We start from the raw sequence: 19,768 nt of genomic DNA on the forward strand, positions 1-19,768 counted from the left end.
GACACCACCCTCTGGAGGGCTTTACGATCAGCTGCGGAACAAGAGCCGAACCACACCACAATACCGAAGGATTGGAGTAGACGTTTCGGTATACCTGCGCACTAAGTGTTTCTGTTATGCACTAGCTACAAAACACTAGGACTGGTCTGACTATACCTTCCTGTTCAAAGAGTACATAAACAAAATTGGGTTTTGTGTTGAGCTTTGTCCCTATGTGGAATTAAGGGATGATACAGTTGGTAATTAATACAGAGGTATCTTTACTTGGTAGGATCATATGTTACAGTGCAGGGTATGACATCCTAATGCCGAACAAAATTTACAATATTGACATAGAAAAATACAAAGTAAAATCAATCTAGAGTGATACAGTAGCGAGTGCTAGTGTATGTCCGTAATCAGTGCCAAGTCCCTATTTTTGCGCATCGGGCTTGCAGCCCGTCCTGTCAAACTTGGGAGGATTGGTCTCCTGGGTATTCTAGATTGATGAAGGTCTGCTTGTCCTCCTTCAATAGGGGAGATGAGATTGTCCAATTACTGTAGTTAAACTTGTCCTTTTCTGTAGGGTTACCACCCGTCCGGGATTACTCCGGACAGTCCGGTAATTAGACAGGGTGTCCGGAGTCCGGACGGGTGCCGTTCCCGGACTATACAATGTCCGGGAACTGGAGACCTGACTGGTGATCCTGCACAGCGCTGCCGGGGACAGCCAGATCGAGACCGGCAGCGCTGCGACAGTGTGTGGAGGAGCCTGCCCTACTCTCGGTCAGCCAGCCAATCGGGTGCGGCGGCACCTGATTGACAGCTGGACCATGAGCAGGGGCATTGTTAATACCACAACAGCCTCTCTTAGCCCGCAGGGCGTGTCACTGCCAGCCACGCCCCACGCCGACGGCCGCAGGACGGAGCTTCTCCGCTGTTCCGACCTGCTCTGCTCTGATTATCAGGGAGAAGTCACATGTTTACTCAGCCAATAATCTGTTTTCTCAGCTCACCACAACAACACCCGTGAGGGAAAGGAAAAGGAAGCAAATGAGGAGGTGAGTGTGTGTGAGGGGGCGCGTGAGTGTGTGTGAGGAAGTGTGTGCATGTGTGTGTGTGAGGGAGTGTGTGTTAGTGTGTATGAGGGAATGTGTGTTAGTGTGTATGAGGGAGTGTGTGTTAGGGTGTATGAGGGAGTGTGTATGAGGGAGTGTGTGTTAGGGTGTTTGAGGGAGTGTGTGTTAGGGTGTATGAGGGAGTGTGTATGAGGGAGTGTGTGTTAGGGTGTATGAGGGAGTGTGTGTTAGTGTGTATGAGTTAGTGTGTATGAGGGAGTGTGCGTATGTATGAGGTATTATGTGTCATCGATTGTGGATTGCCATCCCTAGTGTGATCATTAATACAACCAAACATGCATATGAATTGCAATGTGATCAGGCGTTAATTTGACCTGGGGTTGGAACCTGATTATTTCGCTTTTTAGGCTTTTTCAGAATAGGACCTTTTTCTTTTTGCCCGTGTACTGGCATCTCAGCCCCCCCCCCCCCCCCCTCCCGCCTCCTGACATCCTGACGCTTTTATCTATAAAAATGAATGTCCGTTGGTCACATCTAAAGAGCTGGACTATACCCAAGACACATTCTGTACGTCTCCAGTGACACTGGAAAATAACACATTATGTTGCAAAATAATAATGGTGTACTATGGCATTTTTGTACACTATGTAATGGGTGTGTGATGTTTAATTGCCATTATGTTGAAAATTTTTGGCGCGCACTGTCTATTTTGTTCCTCCTTTACAAAACACGTTTTCAGTCCTAGCATATTGTAATGAGCATTGCCGTGTATGGCGTAACATGTAATGGGCATCGCGCTGTGTGACGTGTAATGGGCATTATGGCATGTGGTATACTACGGCATTTTGTACACTATGCAATGGGTGTGTGACATGTAATTATGTAGAATTTTTTTGACGCGCGCCTGCGGCGCGCACTGTCTGTGTTATTCCTCCTTACCAAAAAACTTTTACAGTTCTGGCATATCGTGTAATGAGCATTACTGTGTATGATGTAACATGTAACTGGCATTATGGTATGCAAAATCAAGAATGAAATTGAAGCAAAGGTTAAAAAAAAGCAACATAAGGCGGGTCAAAGGGCGGAGCTGGGGGAGGGGCATGGGTGGGGCAGTGGGTGTGTCAAAGGGGCGGGCCACTGTCCGGGAATCTCTCAACTAAAAGGTGGTAACCCTACTTTTCTGATTGCGGCGTCCCGCAGATCAGAATGTAAGTAATAGGATGCAATTGTTCGGGTACCCCTTTGTGAACGTCAATAGTGATATAGTCGGGCTTTCGGTAGAGGGACTGGGAGGTGCAGCTCAGGGGTGCCAGTAACGTTGGAGTGTCCAGTGAGGTGCGGTGCTGCACGCGTGTGATTCACACAGTGTGCCGCAGCCGCAGTACTTCTGGAGCTCCTCCGGGTGTTTGAAACAGGAGGTGGAGGCACGTCGCCGTAGTCAGGTAGCTGACATGTGCGCCGTGTCCACCGTGCTGCCTGGGATCCCTCCTGCCTCTCGTCACCAAGCCCCGCTTCCTACTTACCGATTCTTCACGTTTGGTGCGTCCTCTGTCTCGCTCCCGCTGGCGGCTTCTGTCAGGTCTTGCTGACTCCTCAGTGGCCACTGTCGGGGGAGTGGATGGTATGCTCCCTGGGGTAATCGTCCTGGATTGCTTCCTTTCGATGTGTCCCTCAACGCGTTTCTGCTCTTTAGAGCCTTCTTCAAGGAGGTTGTTCCGTCTGGTGCATTGTGGGTTTAAATGTCCCTCTCCTGGATGTGAATGTTCTGAGTGTCTGCTTGCTCATTGGCTCAAGCAGCTGTCAGTCTTCAGTTGATTGGTTTGATTTTACGTAGCCAGTCTTTTGCTTATGTGAATTGTAGCCTCAATCTAGAATAACCAGGAGACCAATCCTCCCAAGTTTGACAGGACGGGCTGCATAGGTACTTGGCACTGATTACGGACATACACTGCACTCGCTACTGTACCACTCTAGATTGATTTTACTTTGTATTTTTCTATGTCAATATTGTAAATTTAGTTTGGCATTAGGATGTCATACCCTGCACTGTAACATATGATCCTACCAAGTAAAGATACATTTGAGGATTGGAGTTAGATGCCCCTTTACTAAGCAATGAAATAAAGAGGAGAGGTACAGTAGACAAGCAGAGAAGCCACTCATAGCAACCAGTCAGCACCTGCAGTACCTATCATATTCTATAATGTACTTTCTAAATGCTGCCTCAAAGCCTATTGGTTGCCATGGGTAACTACTCCAATGTACAGTTTCTCCACTCTCTTCACTGCTTGATACATCAAACCCTTCGTTTTCAGTGCATTAACAAAACTGGATAAATCTTTCATTTCAGTTCTATTATTTAAAAAAATGGCTATTTTTTGTAGTATTCATGAAAATTGTGCTATGGATTATTATTTTTTTAAAGGAGGGAAATAAATTAAGCATATTTAAATAAAAAAAAACAGTTCAAAACATCTATTTAAATAGAAAGACTAAAATGAATTATGGTTCTAACCAATATTCTAATAATATTATAAAAATAATTAAAAAAAAACCTTGAGTAGTATCTGGTAGCAGGTCTGACAATGTTGTGAATCTAGGTGGCCCTCTGCTGGAGGATTGCTCACTCCTGGCCGAACTGAGGTAAACTTCTGTAGTGGTAGCTGCTAAGACAAAGCCAAAAGACAATTGTTAGTCTATTCCACCATTCTTTTTAAATAAGTAAAATTAATTTGAAAGATATTATAATATTGTTTTGTTTATTATTAGTTTTATTATAGCAGTCAAGGACTTAATGTAGGACCATGCTATGATTTTATACATTTGTTTTGGGTTAACAACTTAAGTGAATTATATATTATGTGTCCGTTTTGTAACATCCCAAGAACACAAGCAGCTCATGTAATAATATGTTAGTATATGTACCTGTACTGACCTATATTGCAGTTTAGAAGAAAATAGTTGAGTAAAGAGCTTTATAAAGCTTATATTAACCCTGCAGTTACACAAGTGTAATTTGCGTTGGAAATATGAATGTATTTGTTTTGGTACTTGTTTCGTAGCACGGCGCCAGCGATTTTAATTGCATCCATCGGGACCCAAAAAATCGCGTTCATCGCATTGCATGCAACCAAATCGCATGCGATTCGATCTACATGATTACATGATTTTTTACATTGGAACTAATGTAAAATGGTCCCTGAGACCCAGGGGCAGATTGGGAATTAAAACCAGCCCGGGAAAAATCTTGAAGCAGCCCTAAGAGGGGGGGGGGAGTGTTGTTGCGCGCCAGAGGCGCGTCCGAATTTTTAGGGGGTGTGGCCTATCAATATGGGGGTGTGGCCTATTCCAACAAGGCCACGCCCAATTTTTGCCGCTGTGAGGGGAAGGGGGGGGGGTGACAGGGGGTCTCCCAACACAGTAGAGTGGCAGGGTGGAAGAGGATGCAGGGAGGGAGGGGGGGATGGAGGGTGCCGTAGAATGCTGGGAGGGGAGATGCAGAGTGGCTGAGAACGAAGGGAGTGAGGACTTACACAGGGTGGCACAGGACGCAGAGTGTGAGGGGGCATGGTGGCACAGGATGCAGGGTAGGAGGGGGGATGCAGAGTGGCAGGGGATGCAGGGAGGGGAGTCACAAAGTGGTGGAGGAGACAGTGATGCCCATTATAGATATGCCATACACCGTGATGCCCATTATACATATGCCACACATCCTGATGCCATTATACATATGCCGCACACCGTGATGCCCATTATACATATGCCGCACACCCTGATGCCCATTATAGATATGCCGCACACCCTGATGCCATTATACATATGCCGCACACCCTGATGCCATTATACATATGCCGCACACCGTGATGCCCATTATACATATGCCGCACACCGTGATGCCCATTATACATATGCCGCACACCGTGATGCCCATTATACATATGCCTCACACCGTGATGCCCATTATACATATGCCTCACACCGTGATGCCCATTATACATATGCCGCACACCCTGATGCCATTATACATATGCCGCACACCGTGATGCCCATTATACATATGCCACACACCGTGATGCCATTATACATATGCCTCACACCGTGATGCCCATTATACATATGCCACACACCGTGATGCCCATTATACATATGCCACACACCGTGATGCCCATTACACATATGCCTCACACCGTGATGCCCAATATACATATGCCGCACACCCTGATGCCATTATACATATGCCGCACACCGTGATGCCCATTATACTTGTGCCGCACACCGTGATGCCCATTATACATGTGCCACACACCGTGATACTCCATTATACATATGCCGCACACCGTGATGCTCCATTATACATATGCCGCACACCGTGATGCCATTATACATATGTCACACACCGTGATGCCCATTATACATATGCCGCACACCGTGATGCCCATTATACATATGCCGCACACCGTGATGCTCCATTATACATATGCCCCACACCGTGATGCTCCATTATACATATGTCACACACCGTGATGCCCATTATACATATGCCGCACACCGTGATGCCCATTATACATATGCCACACACCGTGATGCTCCATTATACATATGTCACACACCGTGATGCCCATTATACATATGCCACACACCCTGATGCCATTATACATATGCCGCACACCGTGATGCCCATTATACATATGCCACACACCGTGATGCCATTATACATATGTCACACACCGTGATGCCCATTATACTTGTGCCGCACACCGTGATGCCCATTATACATATGCCACACACCGTGATACTCCATTATACATATGCCGCACACCGTGATGCTCCATTATACATATGCCGCACACCGTGATGCCATTATACATATGCCACACACCGTGATGCCCATTATACATATGCCGCACACCGTGATGCCCATTATACATATGCCGCACACCGTGATGCTCCATTATACATATGCCCCACACCATGATGCTCCATTATACATATGTCACACACCGTGATGCCCATTATACATATGCCGCACACCGTGATGCCCATTATACATATGCCGCACACCGTGATGCTCCATTATACATATGCCACACACCGTGATGCCCATTATACATATGCCGCACACCCTGATGCCATTATACATATGCCGCACACCGTGATGCCCATTATACATATGCCGCACACCGTGATGCCCATTATACATATGCCGCACACATGTGATGCCCATTATACATATGCCTCACACCGTGATGTCCATTATACATATGCCACACACCGTGATGCTCCATTATACATATGTCACACACCGTGATGCCCATTATACATATGCCGCACACCGTGATGCCCATTATACATATGCCACACACCGTGATGCTCCATTATACATATGCCACACACCGTGATGCCCATTATACATATGCCGCACACCCTGATGCCATTATACATATGCCGCACACCGTGATGCCCATTATACATATGCCGCACACCGTGATGCCCATTATACATATGCCGCACACATGTGATGCCCATTATACATATGCCTCACACCGTGATGTCCATTATACATATGCCACACACCGTGATACTCCATTATACATATGCCACACGCCGTGATGCCCATTATACATATGCCGCACACCCTGATGCCCATTATACATATGCCCACACCGTGATGCTCCATTATACATATGACGCACACCGTGATGTCCATTATACATATGCCCCACACCGTGATGTCCATTATACATATGCCCCACACAGAGATGTCCATTATACATATGCCACACACCGTGATACTCCATTATACATATGCCACACGCCGTGATGCCCATTATACATATGCCGCACGCTGTGATGCCCATTATACATATGCCACACCGTGTTGCTCCATTATACATATGCCGCACACCGTGATGCCCATTATACATATGCCGCACGCCCTGATGCCCATTATACATATGCCCACACCGTGATGTCCATTATACATATGCCCCACACCGTGATGTCCATTATACATATGCCACACACCGTGATGCCCATTATACATATGCCGCACACCGTGATGCCCATTATACATATGCCACACACCCTGATGCCCATTATACATATGCCACACGCCGTGATGCCCATTATACATATGCCGCACGCCCTGATGCCCATTATACATATGCCCACACCGTGATGTCCATTATACATATGCCCCACACCGTGATGTCCATTATACATATGCCTCACAGTATGAACCTCTCTCTCACACTTTAGTTACCTTAAAATCAAGCTGGCTGGCACTTCATCTACTTCTTCCTTTCATTAGATGTGTGCTCCCGTGTAGCTCCGCCCCCTTCCACTCGTGTAGCCCCGCCCCTCAACTCCGTGTTGCTCCGCCCCCTTTCCAGTCCCTGCTGTCATGACTGATGACACATGAAAGTGGGTTGGAAGCCAGGGAGAGAGCTCTGTGCTGCCGGCGCTGCTGCCTCTAATGTAGTGTGACAGTGTACTGGCAGCCGGCAGCTACAGAGTCTGAGGACAGAAGCGGCCGGGGATGTACAGCAGGGAGAGAGCCTCCCTGCGCAACCATCCTCACAGTGAGTGCTTGCCACACACAGAACCGCGGGAGCAGCTGCGTGCGGTCGCACATGCGCACCAGCACTCCCGCGGCCATTTTTATTTCTGTAATAGCCGAGGCTGCCCGCAGCCATATTTGTTTGGGGCACAGTGCTGCGGCCACGGCCGCCCGTTAACCGCAGAGATTGCGGTCTGCGGCCCCGCCAATGGGGTGAGCGGCCTTTTAGTGACTATTAGGGGCCGGCCCACCGGGAAATGGCCCGGTTTCCCGGTGGTCCAATCCGCCCCTGCTGAGACCCGATTTTACATTGGCCATAATGTAAAATGCCCCCCAGACCCCAATTTTCATTGTACACCCACCCTCATGGGTGAAATGCTCCCCCATTGTTAATGCCACCCCACGCTCAACGCCAACCCGAAGTGTGGCGAGCGCAGCGAGGCCGCGAGTGGCGGCGGTACGCGTCCTCCGCCCTTTTCATACCCCACTATCCACGTCGGCGTGGAGTTGATTTTATATAGTGTGGCAAGCGCAGCAAGCCACCGAGCCCGAAGCTTGGCGAGGAGACGCGCATTACCTCACAGGTATTACGCATCCCCACGCTGGGCTCGCTGTGCTCACCACGCTCCGGTCTCGATGACTCGCCACACTACATAAAGTCAACTCCACGCCGACGTGGATAGTAGGGGTATGAAAAGGTTGTAGGACGCGTACCACTGCCCCTCGTGGGCTTGCTACGCTCGCCGCGCTTCGGGTTGGCGTTAATCGTGGGTTGCCGTTATCAATGGTGAGGTGTTTAACATACACATCACCCATTAGGGTGCCTATACAATGAAAAATCGGGGCCATTGGCCCATTTAACATTGTTCCCTATGTAAAATTGCGCTGATCGCGTCGGTCGCGTCGGTCGTGTCAGTCGCATCGCATGCCATTATAATGGCATGCGATGGACACGATCAATGCGATTTTTCATTGCCGGCTAATTTAACATTGCTCCCTATGTAATATCGCATTGATCGCGTCGGTCGCATCGCGTGCCATTATAATGGCATGCGATGGACGCGATCAATGCAATATTTCTCATTGCTGGCAATAAAGGCTAAAAATAGCCAAATATCGCGTCGGTCGCGTCCATCGCATACCTTAAGTTACCTTAACTTAAGGTATGCAATCACCCACGACGGGCGCCGTGCTAGGAAACAAGTACCTTTGTTTTTAATGCATGTAAAGGGATGAGGCACTAAAATTATTTTTACAAGTGAACTTGTAGCCATTTGTCTAGCATTGAGGTCTATTTTTCTGAATGGTCTTTGTTCCTTTATGATGCTTTCATTAATCTATATAGACAACACTTAAAGTCACATTACAACACACGTAACTATACTTATCAACTGCATAGGAAATTAGTATTGTATGCATTTTATGTGTGTCAAGTGTTTTTTTTTTTATCTGGGTTAAAAAAAATCACTAATGCCATTGATCAAGTTGTCAATTGCTATGTTAATTCACTGCAAAATATATTCATTGAATAAGGATGCTAAAAATGGGTACTTTACATGTACAGATAAAAGACAAAATGTACATACAGTATACAGATGCAAGACAAAAAGACAAGATTTTTTATGTCTAAAAATTGTTTTGTAATTACAGGTTGAGTATCCCTTATGCAAAATGCTCGTGACCAGAAGAATTTTAGATAACGGATTATTCCATATTTCAGAATATTTTTAGATCGAATTTAGGTTCTTTCTTTGTTTTTCTTTGATTAATGTAAACCATAGTTCTGAGCATCATGATTACTGGACCAAGGACTAAATGACCCCATACAGTACATTTAAATCTTGTTACCCCCAAACCACTGATTGAATCAGCCAATCAGCGGGATACGGTTGTGTTGTCGACCCGAATTAGGTCGACAGGCAACAAGGTCGACAGGGTTCTAGGTCGACATGGATGAAGGTCGACAGGTGTCTAGGTTGACATGGGACAAGGTTGACAAATCCGTTAGGTCGACATGGCTTCAGTCAACATGTTTTTTTCCCCCTGTTCTTTGAGCCGACATGTGCCGACAGGCGGTATTTCATGCCCTACCATCCACTAGGGCGTGGTGGGAGAATAAAATAGTGTGCCCGAAGCATTGCGAGCGACTGCGGTTGAACTGTGTCCATGTCGACTGTGTCGACATTCGGGTCAAAAAACTGTGAAAAAACCCATGTCAACCTCGCGACCTGTCGACCTAACCCTTGTGGAGCTAACGCATTTGTCTCCCTAAACCCATGTTGACCTTGTCCAATGTCATCCTAGACACATGTGGACCTAGTTGCCTGTCGACCCAACGGTGTGTCGACCTAATGACTGTTGACCTAAGTCGGGTCGACAATACGATCCACACCCCAATCGGCTACCATCAATGAACTGTGATACAGAAGGCAATCTCAAAATTCTTTGTTTTAGAAATCCTCGTTTTGACAATCCCAACTGTTTTTGGTTGGGATCAGGGAAACAAGATTTTCTAAATGTTTAATATTCCAAATTCCCTAACCTGGCCCACACGTGACCAGGTAATTGTGTAAAAATGAGGACCCTGTCTAGTTAGATGCCTAAAAATGGTTTGCAGTGTCTAGATCAACATTAACAGAAGAAACCAGAGTGTTTCAGTGTGAAATAGCTCCTACAGAAACTCAAAATATTCAATAAAAACATATTATACAAAAAAAAAATATTGTACTATTTATACTTTTAAGAAAACTACTCCTTTTCCCACCCCTAAATCTTGTATGATAAAGCCTGCCTCAGGTTTCCTCATTATAGGCTAAACATTGGTCTGCTAATTTATTGTAATTTATATGGTGCACACATATTTCACAGTTCTACACAGAGAAGTGGCTCATTCTTTTCAGACCCTGTTTAAATCTGTATTGCCTATCATATGGGTAGACACTGTTGTAAATGGGGAGGGGGCTGTATGGGCTTGGTAACATGGGTCCTCCTCTCTCAGGAGGCCCATCTGGTTGAAGCACACATAGGGATCACCAGCTGGCCCTACAATGCTAGGGAAATTGTGTGCCTTCTCCCCCAGTGGCTGCTGCATCAACACTGCCTCTAGTGACCTGCACTCACTTGGATAGTGCAGCCTCCACTAGGAGGAGAGGAGAGAGTCGAGAGATAGAGAGGTGATGGCAGCAACACACAGTGCCCTCCTCTCCAGAAAGGAAAAGGAGGAGAGGAGGGGAAAAAATGGGGCAGCTTGGACAGATGAGCAGAAAACACAGTCCCACTCCCACCACAGGTTATGTGAGCTAAAGTGGAGCGGTGCAGATGGGGTGGTACTGCATAGCAGTACTTTCCTCTCCTCTTCACCCTGCACTCTTATGCATGCTGAGTTTGAGGTTCCCAGTGAGGAGGAAGAGACCAATGTGTACCTGTGTGAGGACGGGAGTGTTAGCACTGGCTTCCGGGGTCCATGACCAGACACGCGCAAGGTGCTCTCTTGCTTTTACAGATACCAGTGTCTTGGTGATTTTCAAATTTGCTTTGACAGTAAATCCAGGTAAGTTAAACATAGAACAGCAGCGATGGCACTCTTTTCATTCACATGAAGAAGCAGACATATTCCTTTTTTTTTATCAATCTTGACAGTTTCTTGGCTGTTCATTTGAATTCATGTCACAATATACTGTATGTCTATTATAGTAATTCCAGAGAATATTTACCAGTGTATAGAGCCACCGGCCACTGTGCATATGAACAAAACAAAGTTTGCCAAAGTGTGACAGTGAAGAATAAAAGACTGATACACTCCTGTGTTCAAAGGGAAAATGATTTCAGCTGGGTGCCTTGCTGTTGGGGACTAGCTATGAAATATCCAATCCCACAATTCTAACAAGGTGCAATTGACCGGCACTCCATTGCTTTTACAGATACCAGTTTTAACCTGGGTTATAGACTCTTTCCTTTATTTTTTTGCACAAGTCTAATAGAAATGAGCTACACCTACATTCTCACCGAATATGGGATGTGTTGTCTCTGATGTGATGTTATTGTATAGTTAAGGAATATGTCTGCATCTTCATTTGAATAAAAAAGACATCCAAAGTACTGCCACCGCTGCAGCTCTATATATTTCTGTAGCTTCACTGCCTGGCATTGCCATGCCTTAAATTGACCTTAATTGTTATTACACCCTTCCCCCATTCGCCTCCTCAATTTGATTAGTTTACAAGTGGGAGTCGACCGAATGACAGCTTGTGGTGGGCTGAATGGTGGGTGGAGACCGTGCTGATGATGGAAGTGCTCCCCCCCCTCAATGCTCGAACCGACCTTGTCAATAATTGTAACCACTATGAAGTCAAGATTCTTACCTAAAATATGAACAACAATGGATGACGTGTGCAGTTTCCTCCCATCGATGATGACACACCAGTACACTCCAGTATCGTTCAAATCCAAATGAGACATGGTGACTGTGGAGATTATGTTAGTGACATTCCGGGTCTCCAAGTACATTCTGCTCTGAAAGTCATCCTGGACAAATCCATTTGAGTCTATTAAATGCAAGCAGCCAGTCTCATTCCATCTGCACCAGTATATCAGGGAATTAGGTCCAAAGCTTTCTGGAACCTGACATTGTGCCATAAGTGACTGACCTGGAGATCGAATGAATTGCTTGGGAATTCTGTTCTTCAACTTATTTGGAGCTAAAATACAAATGTAATGGCTGTGAGTAAAATAATAAAGTTTTAAAATTCAGTCAATACGGTGCAAACAACCATAATCATTGGTAAACTGCAGCAACACATTACTTCCCTGAAACACACCTTCCTCTCCTCCTCAGCTTCACACAGGACTTCATCTATACCAGGCATGTCCAAAGTCCGGACCAGGGGCCAATTGCGGCCCGTGCTGTCATTTCAAGTGGCCCTCAGACTCCAGCCGGAAGTGTATGGAGCATCAGATGCGGGATGCACAGGACACTAAAGGTGGGGCCCCGGCGAGCATGCCTTTACCTTGCTGTGTGCAGCAGTGAGGCCGCCACATTGAGAGGTGTTTGGCATCTTTTGGGTGAGTATGCGTCCAACCCCTGCTGCTGCAATTGTATATCACCCTCCTCCACAATCACAGTGACAGCAGTGTGTGGGGAGGGGTCGCACCTGTAAGATGCAGAGTGGAGGAGGAGGGCAGCGGGAGCCCAAGCATCTCCTGTCCTTGCAGTGCCTGCTTTGCCTCTCTGTCCTCTGGATCACACAAGAGGCTGGGAAACATACAGAGAAGGGAGGGGGCAGGCAGGGGGACATACAGTGAATGGGGCAGACTTTGGGACATGCAGGAAAGGAGGGTCGGGCTGGGGGACATACAGTGAATGGAGGCAGTGATGGACATTCAGAGAAGGGGGGCAGGCTGGGGGACATAGAGTGAATGGGGACAGAGTAGGGGGGACATAGTGAATGGGAGTCATACAGTGAATGGGAGTCATACAGTGAAGGAGGGGGAGGCTGTGGGGCAGATTGGGGGACATACAGTGAATGGAGGCAGTGATGGATATTCAGGGAAGGGGGCAGGCTGGGGAACAGAGTGAAAGGGTGCAGAGTGGGGAACATACAGTGAATGGGGGACATACAGTGAAGGAGGGGCAGGCTGGGGAACATACAGAGAAAGATTGTCAGGCAGGGGAATATACAGTGAAGGGGGCAGAGTGGGGGGGCATACAGTGAATGGGGGCAGACTGGGGGAAATACAGAGAAGGGGGGCAAGCTGGGGAATATACAGTGACAGGGAACGCTGGGGGACATAGAGTTAATGATTCAAAGAATGTCAGGCTGAATGGTCGGCCCCCACATCATTTCACCTCACCAAATCTGGCCCTCGTCTCAAAAAGTTTGGACACCCCTGATCTATACCTACTTTGTATACCTTCTTTCTGGTCGTATGAAAATTGTACATACTGTACTGTAGCAGGTACTTTTCAGCATCAAGTAGGTGGATGTAATCAGATGTCTAGCTGGCATTTATTTTGCTGGCTGCGGAGTTGCCTTCAGGGAGAATAGCCTAATTCCCCAGAAGTCCAGGAGGTCTGTCAATAATCTGGAGCATCTGAGACAGTAGGCAACTATGTAGTACATACCCAAACGCATACCTCTGTAGTACTGATAGGGTGCTTAGTGGTTGGGTCTTTGCAGAGATACTAAAGATTATATTATATTTTCTATATTATATTATATTATTTTCTATGTTATATTATTATTATTATTATTATTATTATTATTATTATTATTATTATTATTATTATATTTTTCTATATTATATTATTATTATATTTTCTATATAGAATTTTGTTATACTTACAACTCAAGATATGAATATGAACATCCTTCCAATCAGTTATTTCTTCATATGTCCCAGTTCCACAGCGGTAGAACCCAGAATCTTTCATTTGAAGGTTAGTTACAAGAACCTTGAAATGTGTTTTGTTGGTGTCCTTTTCTAACAAAACTCTACCCCAGAAGTTCCCATGAACATATCCAAAACTATTTATTATTGTGTCACAAGTTCTGTGAGTAGTTTTACACCAGTACATCCTTTTGGTATTAGACTGCAGACGAATGGGACAATCAATCATAAGTGTATCGCTGAGCATTGCAATAATAACCTCAGAAGAAGAGGGAATCTTGTATCCTGCAAAGATATTATAAACATACAAATAAACTGAATTAAGATACATATACACTGTTTTTTTGCAGTGCATAGTATACCTGTATACACACAAAAATGATGCAGTAAATATTAAAATGAATAAAATAATAATAATTGAACTGTACTTAAGAGTGTTTCATAAGTATATTCTCTATAAGTTTTTTTTTCCTACATTTGATTAGCATCATTATACTGTGCTGTAAATCTCTTAATGTGGTTGCAGATTTGACTATTGGTCAAAAGAATTTGTTTAAGAAAAGTTCAAAATAAATTAAAATAACTAATCTGATAATACCCTAAAAAGAAGATTTAACATCATATAAACAGGGACATATGAAAAAAATAATATTTAGCTCTCACATTGCATTTGCATTGTTGTTTGTGTTTTTATGTTTTTTTTTTACAATTTTATTTGAGACTCGGATTAAATCAGATTTGCTGATACAAAATATAATTTTACATGACACTTAAACTACAAATGTATTGATGCGAGTATGGGTGAAATAAAACACAAGGCCCTCCCATCTATTGAGTCATCTGGTGAAATTTAATAGGATGAGAGATTAAGAAAGTGAGAGATTTGGTAAGAAATCTCCAGGTTTATTAAAGCAGCAATTATTTACACTGCAAAATCAAACTGGTATTGCGGTGTAAATGATTGCCGCTTTGAAAAAACTGGAGATTTCTTACCAAATCTCTCACTGAATCTCTCATCCTATTAAATTTCACCCATCATTTAGGAGATCACAGGAAACCACCAAAAAAACAAAAGATGCAGTGCCAGATAAAGGTTTGTGGGGCTCTGGGTAGACTATATTGTGAGGGCCGCCAACAACTTAATTGATACCAAGCCTCCCCATCCCCTCTGTCTGATTCTGTGGATGGTAGAGAAGGAAAGACACATAGGGTAGCTACTCACTGTCACTCTATTGGTGGGAGCGCGGACACTCACTAAAGTGAGAGATCAGTGGTCAACAGCAGGAGTCAACAAGAAGCTGGATGGAGGTAGGTGGGATTCCCAGCCCAGCAATTTCCTAGCGACTGGGCAGCCCACGGCACCATGCCTGCCCTACTCCCTGCACTGAAGAGATGCCGTGCGCAGGTGCATGGCATCTCTGCACCAATTACCCCTAACTGCCCCCCATCTGCCCGCGTGACACTGCCACATGTGGGAAGGACAGTGGAAAAGTATCCAAATAGCAGGGCTATCCCTCTGTAATCGGGACAGTTGGGAGGTACAGTATGCTATATATACTGGTGTGGCACCTGGTAATGCATGCTACATGAGGTTGTGCAGTCTATTCATCTTTGTATTGATTGTTGTCTATATTTATTCTCACAAAATCTCTTCTCTGTTTACATTTTCCTACTCTCTGTGGATCTCCTATATAAAGTGAGCGCCCCCAAGGGTTTTATCCCCAAAAATGTTTGATGGTTTATATTTGATGGTGCTAGGTGACACATTTGTGATCATTTGTATTGTGGCTGACCCTGAGTGTGCACCGGTATTTACTGCTGTTTTATATTAGTAAAATATTATTTGGTTGAGTTTCAGTTACCCTTATCATAGATATATTTATTTAGATATAGCTATAAATATCCTACAGTATATCTAGATTTCATGTATAATAAAATCTCAAGAATCCTATGAAAATTAAACATATTTTTTTTAAAAACAGAGAAGTCTCCATTTCAGCTACTCTTGCCTAGATTAAATTATTGTATTTCCTCATAATGAGAAATGCAATTAACTGTTGCACTTACTAATCATATTCTTAAGGGGCAATACATTAACATATATACAAGGGTATGTACTGTACCTTCAGAAATGGTCACGTTAACGGTGTAATAAAAGCCATTATTATTGTTCCCAATGCCACACCTGTAGGTTCCACCATCTTTGTGTTGCAGACTTGTCATATTTATCATGAAGTTACTCCTGAAATCCTGAAGATGAGTCCGGTTAATGTGATCTTGTGCAATATAAGGAGTGGTGGATATGATGGTGTTACATTGGCTTTTGTACATCTTGCACCAAAACTTCCTTCCATGGACATTGGCAGAAATAGTATTGTAGTAGCATGATATTGTCACAGACCCTTCTAGTGCTCCTGTAACTTCTCTTGGTCCCAGCAGATACCCAGTTGCCACTGTGTAATATAATTCAGTTAGGTGCATACTGACAGTCTAAGTGATTTGATTATTAAAATGAAACGGTCTTACTACTGTATCACATGTACAATATCATTGCTATAAGGAAATGTAAATGTATTCCTAATAGTAATTAGACTATTGAATCATGTTATATTGTTCCCAGATAATTAAAAACAATGAAACACATAAAAGAATAGAAATCTAGCACAAACACGGATGCGGCCTAAAAAGAGCCGGATAGCACCACAATGTTCCTGATTGGAGCAGCATTGCTAGTGTACATTGGCGTGTGCAGTCTTCCGATAAATGCTCAGCTGCGTGAATATCAGCATTGCATACAAATTTGAATCAGGCAAATTACAGCAAAGTACAGCACTTCTTGGGGATGTAGGCTGATGCACATTGCAACCACATCACTGATAGCTTAATTTACCTCTAAGACTTATACCCCTCTTCCACCAAAATCCTGGGTTTGGAATTAAGTTCTAATCCGAGTAAGACCTCGGACAGTCCCCCATTTCCACTATGGCATCAACACAGATTATTCCCATGTCAACACTATTTACGCTTCACATCTGTGGAATCTTTCTTCTACCAGCACTTGTAGATGCACCGGGAATTCTGTCCCTCCCAATGCTATAAACAGGACCGAGGTCCGATGATTAAATCAAATTGACTGTGGGACTAATGAAGTCAACCGTGCTCAAGTATGCATTACCTTAAAACCTTGACAGTCTTCCATCGAGGACACCAGGGGAACATAATAAGTGTTTGCACCAGGTGACAAAAAGGCTATACAGTATTTACTGCTGGAGAGGATGAGATGGATTAGGGCCATCTCCTCTCTCAGGGACCACAGGGCTCTTCCTCTCTTACCGCAGCAAGCAAGGGGTCTGAAATCACAATCTTATGGCAGCAGTGCTGTGCCATCCGATACATTCCTTATACACACAGCAGATTCTCTACACAGGCCATCAGTAATTATTCATGTACAATGCAAAATAGGTCAAATGTACATAAATAAATACTGATACCCTGTCTACATTGAGGCAATGTCTTTTCTCTGGTCACATGTGAAGAGTCTACTTTGGGATTCGGGATTGGGGACCAAAGCATATTGTTGCACCTGTGCCCACCACTCACTAGTTCTGCCTCTGAATACAGTCACTTGTTAACTATTTCATTGATAAGAAAGGTGTTTCAACACAGGGGGTACCATTCTTAAATTAAGTTGGAAATCCAGGAACAGAGCATTTTGTAACTGATGGAAGGGATCATATTGCGGGGTCTGCAGGACAATTCAAAACATAATATATTAATTAATAAATTAATAAAAATACACAAAGTATTTATGTGTAACAGTTTCTTTTTATAGGTTATGATGTTTATAAGTAATTTTGCAAAAACTCACCATGAATAAGAAATGAACACAGAATAAACACTGGCATGTTATCCCAATATCACTGATCTCAGAAAATGAAATGATGTAATTTGGCCACAATATAAACACTGTATAGTCATTGCAAGAAAAAGAAGAAGAAATACTGTAAATGCTGTGCACATCCAAATGTTAGCACACCACAATGAGTCCATAACATTAACCTTTTATGACAATTAGTTTACTGTATAAAAGAGCACCATGTGACCGGACTGAAGAACACGCCTACCACAATATAATATAAGACTATAAAGGTATAAAGACTACAATATATTCCCCTAATTAGAAAACTCTAATTAGATTTAACTCTGCTGTATGGTTTCTTTTTCATATAATTTAATTTAGACTCCTTTTCTTTCCTACAAACATTTGTGTGTAGCTTCTATACAATGATTTAATTCCTGGAGGCAATTGAGACTTTCCACTGGGCATTAGCCATCTGAGGGGCAAAGAGAGCAATCACACAGACCCTGAAGACCATGATTGCAGTTAGGGGTAGCATACTTTTCACAGCAGAGTCCTGGGAGACCGTGCATTTACATGAACTGCTGCGCTGCGGGCCTTAAGGTCTGTGGATGCACTCAGAGCCTGGGCCTATCTTGTGGGGCCTCCTCAGGATCCTGACGGATCCTGTCAGTGTCCTCTGCAGTACCTGCTATCTCACTTCCCATGCTGTGGAGTAGGCTGTTATTTGAAGTGTATTGTTAAGGGGATTCTTCTTGTCCACTTAGTTCACGTCCTCTGTGCTGATTGGTATTCTCCATGTTCAGTGGTACTAAAAGGGGTCCTCTCTGCCTCATTAGTATTCACTATAAGGGGTTCTGTCTTCTGGTGTCTTCCTGGTACTGAGAGTGGGATACATCCATAATCTTTGGATGCTGCTGCACTTCTCCTCAGTACCTAGACCTTGAGAGGAGTTGTCTTGGTTACTTCAGTGGCTGTTGTCCCCACCAGCCACTCTGACTTCTCTTAGCAGGTCAGAGTCCTTCTTCAGTTCTTTATCCTCGCAAAGTCTCAACAGCCTTTCTCCTGACACCACAGTGTAGGGTCTGAGTTGGAGGTGTTGGTGTGAGAGGTGCAGGTTCTGAGCTGGAGTCGTGGGGTTGAGAGGAACAGGGCCTGAGTTGGAGAGGTGATGGTGAGAGGTGCAGGGTTTGAGATAGGGGTGCGGGTGGGAGAGGATGCAGGGACTGAGTTAGAGGTGTGTGGGTGAGAGATGCAGGGTCTGATTTGGAGGTGTGGGGGTTGAGAGTTGCAAGATCTGAGATAGAGGTGTGAGGTTGAGAGAAACAGGGTCTGAGTTAGGGGTGTGGGTGGGAGAGGTGCAGGGTCTGAGTTAGAGGTGTGGTAGTGAGAAGTGCATGGTCTGAGTTAGAAGTGTGTGGGTAATAGTTTCATTGTCTGAGTTAGAGGTGTGGGAGGGAAAGGTGCAGATGCTGAGTTAGAGGTGTGTGAGGGTGAGGTGCAGAGGCTGAGTTAGAGGTGTGGGAGGGAGAGGTGCACAGGCTGAGTTAAAGGTGTGGGAGGGAGAGGTGCAGAGGCTGAGTTAGAGGTGTAGGAGGGAGAGGTGCAGAGGCTGAGTTAGAGGTGTGGGAGAGGTGCAGAGGCTGAGTTAGAGGTGTGGGAGGGAGAGGTGCATAGGCTGAGTTAGAGGTGTGGGAGGGAGAGGTGCAGAGGCTGAGTTAGAGGTGTGAGGGTGATAGGTGCAGTATATGTATAAAACATTTATTAGATAGCATATCCATATGGTGGTTATAAATGCTGACTGTGTGTGTGTGTGTGTGTGTGTGTGTGTGTGTGTCTGTGTGCATGGGGGGATCACTATCTTTATCGCTTCCAGGGACCTTGTATGTACTTATGCCCCTGCTT

The 19,768-nt window shown here is 44.6% G+C and overlaps 1 protein-coding gene across 1 annotated transcript; it reads right to left on the reverse strand.

Annotated features, from left to right (window-relative positions):
• Positions 1-446: 446 nt before the first annotated feature.
• On the reverse strand, positions 447-17,971 carry LOC146058447 (polymeric immunoglobulin receptor-like). The gene is made up of 7 exons (XM_083170729.1): positions 17,873-17,971; positions 16,128-16,457; positions 13,960-14,289; positions 11,979-12,314; positions 3,614-3,721; positions 2,582-2,808; positions 447-506 (listed from the first exon to the last, which is right to left on the reverse strand). The coding sequence occupies exons 1-7, from the start codon at positions 17,907-17,909 to the stop codon at positions 447-449; spliced, it is 1,428 nt and encodes a 475-aa protein (XP_083026855.1). The 5' UTR covers positions 17,910-17,971.
• Between the last annotated feature and the right edge of the window lie 1,797 nt (positions 17,972-19,768).

The sequence above is a fragment of the Crinia signifera genome, chromosome 2 (assembly GCF_055691185.1).
Source record: "Crinia signifera chromosome 2, ASM5569118v1, whole genome shotgun sequence".
Classification (NCBI taxonomy): domain Eukaryota; kingdom Metazoa; phylum Chordata; class Amphibia; order Anura; family Myobatrachidae; genus Crinia; species Crinia signifera.

What these genes read in the sequence shown, in the direction of transcription:
- LOC146058447 (XM_083170729.1), bottom strand. Translation starts at nt 17,909, where the DNA reads ATGCCAGTGTTTATTCTGTGTTCATTTCTTATTCATG. An exon ending in TCATATTCATATCTTGAGTT is followed by an intron (nt 12,315 to 13,959) that starts GTAAGTATAACA and finishes TTTGTATTTTAG; the next exon opens with CTCCAAATAAGTTGAAGAAC. An exon ending in GCACCAAACGTGAAGAATCG is followed by an intron (nt 507 to 2,581) that starts GTAAGTAGGAAG and finishes CCCCTATTGAAG; the next exon opens with GAGGACAAGCAGACCTTCAT.